This window comes from Elephas maximus, chromosome 20, assembly GCF_024166365.1.
Source record: "Elephas maximus indicus isolate mEleMax1 chromosome 20, mEleMax1 primary haplotype, whole genome shotgun sequence".
Lineage (NCBI taxonomy): Eukaryota > Metazoa > Chordata > Mammalia > Proboscidea > Elephantidae > Elephas > Elephas maximus.
This window is the reverse complement of record NC_064838.1, coordinates 15,964,169-15,977,317: the sequence shown is the minus strand read 5'-3', so window position 1 is coordinate 15,977,317 and position 13,149 is coordinate 15,964,169. Positions and strand designations below refer to the sequence as shown.

General features: G+C 43.7%; 1 protein-coding gene across 1 annotated transcript in view; it reads right to left on the bottom strand.

Annotated features, from left to right (window-relative positions):
* The window catches only part of ARL6IP5 (ADP ribosylation factor like GTPase 6 interacting protein 5), a 28,725-nt gene extending 16,092 nt beyond the window's left edge, over positions 1–12,633 (bottom strand). Inside the window, exon 1 of the mRNA XM_049862493.1 lies at positions 12,141–12,633. Within this exon, the coding sequence (XP_049718450.1) occupies positions 12,141–12,316 (176 nt within the window). The 5' untranslated portion in view covers positions 12,317–12,633. The remainder of the gene's footprint in view (positions 1–12,140) is intronic.
* Positions 12,634–13,149: the final 516 nt, after the last annotated feature.

The window sequence follows — 13,149 nt, the reverse complement described above, 5'->3', positions numbered from 1 at the left end:
AGATGAATGGATAAACAAAATACGGTATGTCCAAACATTGGAATAAAAGAGAAATGATATTCTGATACATTCTGCAATATGGATGAGCCTTGAAAACCTTATGCTAAGTGAAATAAACCAGAAAACAAAAGGACAAATATTGTATTATCCCACTTACATGAAATATCTAGAATAGGCAAATGCATGGAGACAGAAAGTAGATTAGAAGTTATCAGGGGCTGGAGGGAGGGGAGAATGAAAAGTCACTGCTTAATGTGTACAGAGTTTCCCTTCTGGGTGCTGAAAAATTCTGGGAAATAAATAGTGGTTTGGTGCGATGGCTCGCTGAATATGGCCTTTCTCACCATGGTCTTGTAATTCCTATTAAACAATTTGGTGAGACTATGCAAATAAGATGCTTGTAGCCCACTAAAGGGGATTGGACAGCTTGCTAATAATGCAAATAAGGTGCCTGGCACTCTTGTGGGGATGGGGCCATGCAAATAAGATGTATGGAACCTTAGTGAGGGAACTGGTCAGTTTTGCCCTCCCGCTAGGCTTAAAATGAGCCATCCCTGAAGTGGAAGGAGGGGACCTCACCATCACCAAGGAGAAGAGATGAGAGTGGAGCACATCCTTTGGACTCGGGGCCCCTATGCTGAGTACCTCCTAGACCCAAGAGACAGAGACAGAGAGAGCTGTAATACCAGAGATGGCACAAGAAGGTGAGAAGTAGTGGCCCAGGAGACAGGTGTGAGATGATGCATTGAGCTTCCTGGCCCACAGAATAAGGCAGTTACAGGGGGTGTGCTGATTCACAGAGTGAGAGAGCTGAGTGCCCTCTGGCAGGAGGCTTGCTGGTAGAGTGGGTGCCTCCAGGCACTTGGTGGCGCTAGGCTCCCTGACCTACAGAGTGAGAGAGCTGAGCGCCTTCAGGCTGGGGCTTGCTTGTGGAGTGGGGTTCCTCTGGACACTTTTTGGTGGAGCTAAGGAGCTTTGTAACATTTGCCTGAGCAGGGCAGAGGCCAGGCCCACTCAAGGGGTTGAGGGCCAGGGAGAGGCCTGCTTGTGGACACAGCCGAGAAGTTGTACAGATTGAAAAACTGTATCCTGAGTCATCCCTGTTCCTGAACTGTAAACTGTTACTTCCCTAATAAACCCCATAATTGTGAGTATGGTCTGTGAGTTCTGTGTAGTCATTGCAAGGAATTATGGAACCCAGCAGAGAAGCAGAGCGTGCCCTGGGAGGCACAGCTGGTGTCAGAGCTGGGAAAAAGGTTGGAGGGTGGAGAGGCGTGTCTGACCGTGCCTCACAGGAATCAGCTTTGGGCTGTTAATACTGCTGATGATTCCCCCCTCTCCTGAGGTTACAGAAGCTCAGCTGCCCCCACCACACCATTCTCACAAGTAGAGATGGTTGCAAAACATTGTGAATATATGCAACTGTTGTTGTGTGCAATCGAGTCAATTCCAACTCATGGCAACTCCATAGGACAGAGCAGAACTGCCCCATAGGGTTTCCTAGGCTGTAATCTTTACTGAAGCAAATTGCCAGGACTTTTCTCCCACTGAGCTGACCTTTCAGTTAGCAGCTGAACACTTAACCATTGCTCCCCCGGGGCTCCTTGTGAATATAATCAATGCCACCAAACTACACATTTAATCATGGTTAAAATGGCAAATTTTGTTTTATATATTTTAACACAATAACATTGAAAAAAATTATCAATTGTTGATAGAGCACTTAAAGTTTTGTGCTCATAAGAAACAGATAACCCATCTGGGAAGACATATGCCTGCACTGTAAACACAAATAAAGGGCTACAAGAGGGCAGGAAGTACAGAATCCTGGGAAGATTTGGGAAGGCTGAGTGCAGTTGTATTCCTGCCTGCATCCTCAGGGCCTCGACAGTGTCTGGCACACAGTAGGTAAATATTTATTCACTGAGAAGACATCTGAGCTGCAGCGGAGGATAACTAAAATGTAACGCTTTCACCTGTCTGCTTACTGCATGTTTCCCCCACCCTCACGACCTAAAAGTCTTGGAATCTGGAATCATAACATACAGGGCAAACCAGGCAAGTCAGGTTTAAAAGGATGGGTGTTTATGTAGCTGTGTATTTCTGTATGCTTGCTATAGTTGTGTAACAATTACTACGTGTTCAGGGTCGTCTTGCTGCCACTCTAGACCCTAACCTCCACGCAGTCAGGAATCACGGCCAACTGTAGCGCCTAGCACAGTTACTGCCAAGTTGGTAGGTGCTTCATACTCTTTGTTGAGCAACTGAATGAAGCAATACAAAGAAAAGTAATATTGTGGAATTGGTGTGATGCTGACTAATCTCAAAAACATTTCCACTAGGCTCTGGCATAACCAGACTGCAATTAATCCCATCTGCAAAAGTTTTAATACATTCGCATCCAGAGCATCTCAGGGCTGTCTTGTCCTTTGCTTCTTCTGCCAGCTGGAAACTTGGCTCCTTATCCTTGTAGCATGAAAGGTAGAAATGACCTGATCCTTTCTTAATACCACAAGCTGGTAGCCACAGGCCAAGACAGTATGATGGGACCACACTCATTTGGAAAAGATGACAGTAATGTTCTTTTCAAACTTACAATTTCCAGCCTCCCAGAAACCTCTTAACATCTCAAGTAACTGTAAGTATAAAGTGGCAACTGTAGTTTCCACCCTCTGGTAGCACTCACACAGGCAGAATTATCAAGCCACATGGTGAAGAGATACATTAGCCAAGAAAGCATGGGCTCATTCATTCAGCAGCTACATTGGGCTGTCCTAAGGGGGAAGCACAAATGTTTACAAATGAGAATAAATGACCCTTTCTGGCTGGAGACACAAGAGGCATTTATGTGCTTGTAAATTCTGTGTGTGGTCGGTGCTTCTGGGGCCACGTGAGACGATGTAAGTTCTGACAGTAGCGACGAATTTGTGAAAATAAGACAGACAGGATCATACAAATGTTTTGACAGTCAGGTATTCAGGTGAATTTGGTTAATGAAGAGCCTTGGAAAATTTACACTACAGCTTGAAGAAAAAAGCATCAACAAACCAAGCTACTATCAGCAGTTGTGGTTCCAATTAGCCATGTGACCTCAAACCTTTGTATTTCTGAAAGCTGAGGGATTTGATAGGACCAGGAGTTCTCAACTTCGACTTGGGGGTGTGTATCAGAACCATTTGGGGAGTTAGAAAAAAAAATACAGAAGCCTGGATACAGATAAGAACTATACATTTACAGTCTCTAAATGTGACACCTGGGCATGTAGATGAATTTATTCAAATTTTCTCGGAGTTTCTTTTGAACCAGATCAGCCCAGTGCTTTTCAAACTTTAATGTGGCTACGGATCATCTGGGAATCTTGTTAAAACGCCAGTTCTCATTCAGCAGGTCTGGGATGGGGCCTGAGATTCTTCCTTTATAACAATCTCCCGGGTGAAACAGGTGCTGCTGGTCCGTGGTCCACACTTCGAATAAATTGTTTCAGCTCCAATCTTTGGGCATTCTATTACGCTCACATAAATTTCTGCCCACATTAGAAGGTATCGTGTACTTAGTACATAAATTTAAAGTGCATTTAGGTGTTGCCTTTGCTTTTCACTTTGAAAATCAAGGTGTTGACTTCTACTGCTGAGTATGGCGTGAAAAGAACACAGAGTGCAGAGATGTCTCCGGGCAAGGCTGGAGAAGGTGGGCCATGCTCTCTTCCATCTTAGACATTGCTCCTTTCCTGATTGAAAGAGCCCGAGCCATTTCCAGCAAAGCACACATCGCGCAGCTTGTTTTTATGTACTCCTTTAAAGTCATACGATCACTTCTGAGGTAATATCTGAATCCTAAAAGGAAACTCAAGTTCTCGAGGGAAGCAAAGCTCTATAAGACATGCAAATTGCCATTATGACAAAACCACTAAAGTGTATCCATCATCTGGTAACTTCTGCTTAAAAGAATACACAAGTTGTGAGAATTTCAAATATGCTCATAATATTTAATATAATAATAATCACAGCTAATGTTTGAATGATATCATTCATTAGACCTTAATGCCCTTTGTATTAAGTCATTTAACTCCTATTTTATACTACTAAAACTCAAGAGCCAGTGAACTTTTGAGCACAAAGCTAATAAAAGAAAATGCCAAAATACTACTAAAGAAATAAAAAGACTAAGTCTGTGAAATCAGTAGTCTTCCAGGCAGACCAATAAAAGAATGATAGCATAACAAATTCAATAAACTAAGGCTGTCACAGCAGATCACCACCACTCATCTGTCAGTTTGTCACACTGTGGTGGCTGGCATGTTGCTGTGGTGCTGGAAGCTATGCCACCGGTATTTCAAATACCAGCAGGGTTACCGATAGCGGACAGATTTCAGCAGAGCTTCCAGACTCAGACAGACTAAGAAGGAGCTGGTGATCCACTTAAAAAAAAATCAGGCAGTGAAATCCTTATGGATAGCAGCAGAACATTGTCTGATATAGTGCCGGAAGATGAGCCCCTCAGGTTGGGAGGTACTCAAAATACGACTGCAGAAGAGCTGTCTCCTCAAAGTAGAGCCAACCTTAATGATATGGGTGGAGTAAAGCTTTTGGGACCTTCGTTTGTGGATGTGGCACACTCAAAATGAGAAAAAAAACAGCCGTAAACATGCATCAGTAATCAGAATGTCAAATGTACGAAGTATGAATCAAGGAAAATTGGACACTGTCAAAAATGAAACGGAACACATAAAGACTGATATCGTGGGCATCAGCAGAAATGGACTGGTATTGGCTGCTTTGAACTGGACAATCATATTTTCTACTATGCTGGGAATGACAAATTGAAGAGGAATGACATTGCATTCATTGTCAAAAAAAAAAAAAAAAAATTTCAAGATCCACCCTGAAGTACAACGCTGTCAGTGACAGGATAATACCCATATACTTACAAGGAAGACCAATTCATCTGATTATTATTCAAGTTCAGGCACCAATCACTAATGCCGAAGACAAAATTGAAGATTTTTACCAACTTCTGCTGAGACTGATCAAACATGCAATCAAGATGCATTGGTAATTACTGGCCATTGGAATAACGAAGTCGGAAACAGAAGAAGGATCAGTAGTTAGAAAAGATGGCCTTCGTGATAAAAATGACACAGGAGGCCGCATGATAGAATTTTGCAAGACCCGTGACTTACTTATTGGAAATACCTTTTTCAACAACATAAATGGCGACTATACACATGGACCTTGCCGGATGGAATATACAGGAATCAAATCAACTACATCTGTGGAAAGAGACAATGAAGAAGCTCAATATCATCAGTCAGAAAAAGGCCAGCGGTTGACTGTACAACAGACTATCAATTGCTCATATGCAAGTTCAAGTTGAAGCTGAAGAAAATTAAAACAAGTTCATAAGAGCCAAAAAACAACCTTAAGTATATCCCACCTGAATTTAGAGACCATCTCAAGAATGGATTTGCTGCATTGAACACTGATGACAGAAGACCAGACGAGATGTGGGATGACATCAAGGACATCATACGTGAAGAAAGCAAAAGGTCATTAAAAAGACAGGAAAGAAAGAAAAGACCAAAATGGATGTCAGAGGAGATTCCAAAACTTGCTCTTGAATGTAGAGTAGCTAAAGTAAACAGAAGAAATGATGAAAACAGCTGAACAGAAGATTTCAAAGGGCAGCTGAAGTAGACAAAGTATTATAATGAAATGTGCAAAGACCTGAAGTTAGAAAACCAAAAGGGAAGAACATGTTTGGCATTTCTTAAACTGAAAGAACTGAAAAAAAATTCAAGCCTCGAATTGCAATATTGAAGGATTTTATGGGCAAAATGTTGAATGATGCAGGAAGTATCAAAAGAAGATGGAAGGATTATGCAGAGTCAAACTGCCAAAAAAAAAAAAAAACAACTGGTCAACATTCAGCCATTTCAGGAGGTAGCATATGATCAAGAACTGAGGGTATTGAAGGAAGCCCAAGCTGCACTAAAGGCATTGGCAAAAAACAAGGCTATAGGAATTGATGGAATACCAACTGAGATGTTTCAACAAATAGATGCAGGAAGTGCTCACTCATCTATGCCAAGAAATCTGGAAGACAGCTACCTGGCCAACTGACTGGAAGAGATTCAAATATGTGCCCATTCCAAAGAAAAGCAATACAACAAAATGTGGACATTATTGAACAATATCATTAATACCACACACAAGTAAAATTTTGCTGAAGATAATTAAAAAATGGTTGTAGCAGTATACCAACAGGGAACTGCCAGAAATTCAAACTGGATTCAGAATAGGGCATAGAACGAGGAATATCATTGCTGATGTCAGATAGATCTTGGCTGAAAGCACAGAATACCAGAAAGATGTTTACCTGTGTTTTATTGACTATGCAAAGGCATTGGACTGCACCTATCATAACAGATTATGGATAACATTGTGAAGAATGGGAATTTCAGAATACTTAAATATGGCTCATGTGGAACATGTACATAGACCAAGAAGCAGTCATTGGAACAGAACGAGGGGATAGTGCATGGTTTAATATCAAGAAAGGTGTGTGTCAGGGTTGTATCCTTTCACCAAATTTATTCAATCTGTATGCTGAACAAATAATCTAAGAATGTGGGCTATATGAAGAACAGGGCGTCAGGATTGGAGGAAGACTCATTAACAACCCGCATTATGCAGACGACACAACTTTGCTTTCTACAAGTGAAAAGGACTTGAAGCACTTACTGATGAAGATCAAAGACTGTCACAGCCTTCCGTATGGATTACACCTCAACATGAAAAGAACAAAGATCCTCACAACTGGACCAATAAGCAACATCATGATAAATGGAGAAAAGACTGAAGTTGTCAAGGATTTCACTTCACTTGCATCCACAATCAGCACTCACGGAAGCAGCACTCAAGAAATCAAGAGATGTACCACACTGGGCAAATCCGCTGCAAAAAACCTCTTTAAAGTGTTCAAAAGCAAAGATGTCACCTTGAAGTCCAAGGTGCACCTGACCCAAGCCATGGTATCTTCAATCGCCTCAAATGCATGTGAAAGCTGGACAATGGATAAAGAAGACCGAAGAATTGATGTCTTTGAATTGTGGTGTTGGTGAAGAATATTGGATACACCATAGACTGCTAGAAAAATAAACAAATCTGTCTTGGAAGAAGTACAGCTAAAATGCTCCTTATAATTGAAGATGGAGAGGCTTCATCTCATGTCCCTTTGGACATGTTATCGGGGGGACCAATTCCTGGAGAAGGACATCAAGCTAGGTAAAGTAAAGGGTCAGCAAAAAAGAGGAAGACATTAACGAAATGGATTGACACAGTGGTTGCAACAATAGGCTCAAACATAGCAACAATTGTGAGGATCGTTCAGGACGAGACAGTGTTTTGTTCTGTTGTACCTAGGGTCACTACGAGCCAGAACCAACTCAACACACCTAACAACAATCTTGATCAAAACTACGTAAAGTTTCAAATCCACTCCATTCTTACATTTGAAATGTCAGGAGCAGAAGCTCAAGTCAACATCCTTTGCCATATAATTGCCAAGAAGTCTTTTTTTGTCACTTGTTATGAAGTAACTTACTTTTAGTGAATGGTGACGTGAGGAATCTTTATGATTTTCTGTGGCAGCAGAGCAGAGGTTCTCAATTAGGGGTGACTTTGTTCCCCAGGGGACATCTGGTAATGTCTGGAGACATTTTTGATCATCATAACTGGGTGGGAGGGGGCGGGGGAGGTACCTACTGGTATCTAGCTTATAGAGGGCAAGGATGGTACTAAGCATCCTACAAAAAATAGGACAAGTCCCCCACAACAGAGAATGATCCAGTCTAAAATGTAATAGTGTCAAGGTTGAGAAACCCTGTCGTTGTTGTTAGTTTCCATCAAGTCAATTCCAACCCCATGTATGCACAGTAGAATTGCTCCATAGTGTTTTTAAGGCTATGACCTTTCAGAAGCAGATTGCCAAGCCTTTCTTCTAAGACACTTCTGAGTGGGCTCATACTGCCAACTTTTCAGCTAGTAGGCAAGCGCTCAATGTTTGTCCCATCAAGGGATTCCTGAGAAACCCTACCGTAGGGTATTTCACCAAGATTCCTCAAGGACAATAAAAATTAGTGAAGAATTTGAATTATAAACTTTTTAATTTGAACTTTTATACAGATAGAGTAATTCTAAACGATACGTAGCATAATGCCTTCAGCAATGATCCATTAGAATCACTTTAGGAACAAGTTGTTGCTGGCATGCTGCTATGTGTTTAAAATAATTTGCCCCGTTCTGTAGGTTAAAAGTTTCCCCTGTGATCATGCTGGATCTCACATTCATTTATTTACTCTTCGCACTCAACAACTAAGCATCTGCTAGGTAGCAAGCCTCAGGGATACAGATAATAAAAATAACAACTGTGACTACTACAAGGAAAAGAAAAAATAATCATGAACAAAACCCAGCCCAGAGTGGAGAAAGTGAACTGACAATTTAAGAACCTGTGTGATAAGTACCAGGAAAGATCGAGGCACGTGTAGGGCCCAGTTCAGGCAAGGCTCTGAGGGAGAAAGGGAGGCTGTCCCCTCAAAGAGGTGGTACCAAAGCTGAGACTAGCAGAAGCAGAAATGGGTGAAGAAGTTGAGGACTAGAGTTTGGGTGAATGGAGCTGCTAGTGTAAATATGCAGCCTGTTTCTTGGTATAACACCAACCATGACAAAAATAATAAGTACCATTTGTGGAACAGAAACGAGGAGCCCAGAACTATTCTAAGAGCCTTGCCTGTATTAACTCAGTTAATTTTCTCAGACGTCCTATGAGGTAGGTACCATCATTAGTCTCATCTTACAGGTGAGGAATCTGACGCGTGGGATAGTTCAAGTAACGTGCCCAAGGTCACACAGCTTATGACTGCAGTTAGGATTCAAACTCATTTTCTCAGGCTCTAAAGGCTAAACTCATAATCAGTACCTTATATACTTGAAAAGCCAGAAGATATGGCAATTGTCTTCAAAAAGGCCTATTAGCTGAGACATTTACCTAGCTTGACTCTAAGAGGCATAGTAGACCTACAGGGTAGAAGTCACCGGCCTTGTAAATGATGCTTTTAGGATGAAGCCCAAACTCCAAACCATAGATTACCAGGTCCTGCTTGATCATCCACAGATTTATCTCTATCCTAATTCCTCTTAATCTCCATCTTGACGTTGGCAGCCCCTTCAGGTATTTTTGGACCTAGATTGTATCTGCCATGATCTTTCTTCTCCTTTCCTGCAGTCTTGAAGACCAGGCCCTCTCCATCCTCACCCAAGCCAGTTTACACCAACACTGGAGTGTTCAGAGAGGCTAGAGCCCTTCAGTAATGTCTCTGAGGCCCTTCCTCACCAGCAGGGGATGGGATCATTGAAGAATGCCCTTTGAACACAGTCATTTCCCCAGTTAACACCCAGGCCACATTTTCACACGAACTCTACCAAGATAAGAGAAACTATCAGATGCTTGTACAGGAGTCAGGGGATCAGCCTCCAGCACTGCACTGACCCACCCATCAACGAGAAATGTTCAAGAGTCAACTGAGCTCCCTGACCGTAGAGGTATTTGGTTTCTAAATACCTATAATTCTAAACCTCATGACTCACAGGAAGATGGCACGGTAGTTAAGAGCGCAAGCCTGGGTCTGTGATATTGAATAAGCCATTTAGCCTCTCTGAGCCTCACGTAGAATAACAATAATAGTAAAATAATAACAATAATAGAGTACTCCTTGGGCTGTTTGAGGTAATGAAGGTAAAATATTTAGCAAAGTAGCTGGCACACAGAGCACTCAGTAAGTGTTTGCTTTTATTATTAGATTATAAAGCAAGAAAGGAGCAATTTGCTGGAAAAACTACAGACTGTAGATGCATAGAGAACAACTGAAAATTATATACCAAATTTTTATTGGGGCACAAAAAACCCAAAGGAAATTAATATTTTATACACATGTAATTTTCAAAACAACTTTTACTACTGCCTTTATCTTTTGTATGTTTTTAAAAGATAAGAATTAAAAAAAAAACAACTTCATGGCTACTTTTTCTTTCAAAAATTTCACTGCCAATCAATATCTCCTATTTAAAAGTGGAATGGAAAGAGCCAACGCCCCCAAACTGCCTGATTCAGTGGCCTGAGACAGCAACAAGGGAGCTATATTTGGTTAAGGGGTTGGCCCTTGGCCTTCACAATGAAAAAGGGATTTCAGCCAGGCAGCAAAACTGCCAGAGCTTGTTTCTGGTCTGGGCAGCACACCTCTTTGAAAAGCAATGGCGTTTTCTGTACATTTGACTGGCCTGCTGTCAGACCTTGCCCCATATCTAAGTTTTTGGGATTACCTCAAGAAAATACCCCCATAACTGGAACACCAGGTAAGATGCCCACTTCTTTATACCGAGAGAAAAAAGAAAGCAAAACAACAATGCAATTCTAATTAAAGATTATAGATCTCTTTTTTAAAAAAGAAATTTGTTAGCATTGAGAGAAATAAGCCTCAAGCCTAGAACTAGGGGAAGGGTCAGAAGGTAGCTGCCTCAGGCCTCAGCTGCCCTACCCCGACCAATTTTACTTCGACTGCCACTCTATTCAGAGTCGGCTCAGAGCTTTGGACACACCAAGCCATTCCTAGAGTTTACAATACTGTAAACAGCCCAGAATGGGGATTCTATAAGTGGGCGTCCACTTCTGCCTGCTGGGAACCTATGAACCACACTCGGAAATTAGGAGCTCTCCCCCTTTCCTCCCCCTTTCCTCGGTGCTACATATTTGCTCCTTTAGCTTCTCAACAACTGCCACGTGCCCCTGGGGCAGCATTCGTGTCTGATATATCTTGGTGTGCTCTGACCTTGGCATGGGACCTGGCGCAGAGGGGTGGCTCAATAAATAAACCAAAAGGCAGCCAACTGAAGGAACCACCATCCTCACCCACTCCCTCAACCAAGTTTGGATTTCTCCTGTTTGTCCCAGGCTCTTGCCCTCTTTGTCTGCTCTAAAATACATATCTCAGATACTTCCTTAGTGGCCAGTGAGCCTTTTAAAAAGTCTGAGAGTGGTTTTTTTTTTTCTTTTTCCTTAAAGATGTGTAGGAGATAATCCGCAAGCTATAGGACACCACGCCCCCACCCTGTAAAAGCGAGAGAAGCATTTCTTAAAGGGTGAACAACAACGAAGGGTGGTTTCTAGGAGAGCATGGTGTGTGTGTGTGTGTGCGTGGTTTCTAGGAGAGCGTGTGTGTGCGTGTGCGTGTGTAATCTTATATAACACCGGACACATTCTTCTAACATCAGCTATTAAGGAGCCCTGGGGGCGCTGTGGTTAAGAGCTCGGCTGCTAACCGTAAGATCTCCAGTTCGAATCCACCAGCTGCTCCCTGAAAACCCTATTGAGCCGTTCTACTCTGTTCTCCAAGGTCGCTGTGAGCCAGAATCCCCTTGATGATAACGGTTTTAGTTTGGTCAGGTGTTGAAAAGGCCTTCTTCAGATACACTGAGGCCTCGGGCAGGGCAGTGAAGATAAAGTGACCGACCACACCTGGCCTCTCTTGGAAGAAAAAGGAAAAGGGCTTCGATCTTCGAGTCGAGGCAGCCTTTACCCCGCACTAGGAGATGCGCCACCAGGGAACGCATCCCACTTAGATGCCCTTTTACAACACAGGCCCCAGAAGGCAGAGTCCGGGTCCACACCCAAGTCGCCCCAGGCCTCCTAGGGCGGCGCCCGCCCCATCCAGCCTCAGGACAGGGTTACACCACTTTCTTCTTTTCAAAAGACGAGGGCGCTCCAACTACCACCCCACAAGAGCCTGGTGGGGCACAGAAAAAAAAAAAAAATCCTTGCCCGAAGTTGCCAATTTTCCCCGCCCCACCCCATCCACAGCCCCTGGCCCCTAAACCCCCTCCAGTCTCAGCTCAAGGTACAGAAAGCCAAAAAGGACCCTCGGATGGCTGCGGCCTCGCCCAGCGAGCAGGTTTGCACTGGTTGGCCGCTAACAGGGTGGCCAGGACGGGCGCTGGGCGTGAAGGGTCTTTGCACCCCGGGAGCTCGCACCCCGCGCCCCTCCCTGCTGCCCCGGACCGGCGCCCCCGGGGGGACACGCCACTTACCCCACGACGGAAATCATCATGGCAGCCACCACCAGGTAGTTGGTCTGGTAATAGAGCAGGTTGCTCACCACGCGGTTGTTCCATTTGGAGATGTCCCTGAAGTCCGGCCGCGCGAAGCGGTCAGAGCCCGGGAAGAAGTCGTCCCAGGCGCGCAGCGGGGCGATCTGCACGTCCATGTCTCTCGGCCTCGGTCCTTCGCCTTCGGAATCCGGCGGCGGCGACGGCGGCAACCGATCAGCTGAGCTGGGTGAAAGGAACGACACAGGCTCTGGCTCGGGCGGCTTTGCGGTTGGCAGGCGGCGGAGCGAAGGAAACTGGAAGCGGGCGGGCGGTTTTGCTCTCTGTACTTCTTGATTGGCTCGAAGTAATTCGTTAGAGAGAAATCTGGGCCCCGAGAAGGGCCAGGGCCAACTGCAGAAGAGGAATGAAATAACAGAAAGCAACCGGCGGAAATCCCCTGCCTGAAGCGAGGTGGCAAGGCCTTCTCTATCAGTCCGAATAAAACCTGCCCCCTTTGGAATGCCTTTTTGAGTATTAACCTAGGGGTGTGTTCTCTGACTTAGGGAAAAAATTTGGCAGCTGTTCAGATGCCAATCTAAGTGAAATGGAATGCAAGGAGACTAATGTGACTGAAGGGTGAGCTGGTTTTGAAAAGCAACTAGTTACTAACCTTTGCACATCTGAATGCAATTCTCATGCTTTCTCTGTGTCACCGCGAGTCACGCTGATGGAAATCAGATTGGCAAAATAGGAAAGAGGGAGGTGCAGAAAGGAAGGGCTGGTTTGTTCTTTCACTTCTGTTTGTTCTCCCTTTCTGTTCCCTAGGGACAGAGTTATTGAAGTGCTGTGCCTTTCTGATAAAGTGGGCATTCTGGCCACTTCGGCCCCGAGCTGGGCATGTTGTTTACATTTTAAAGATAATAATTGCCTGCAATAAACTAATTGTTTTACACCCAGTATTTTTTTTTTTTTTTTGGCAGAAACATGGACTCCATTCCAAAAGAGCTTT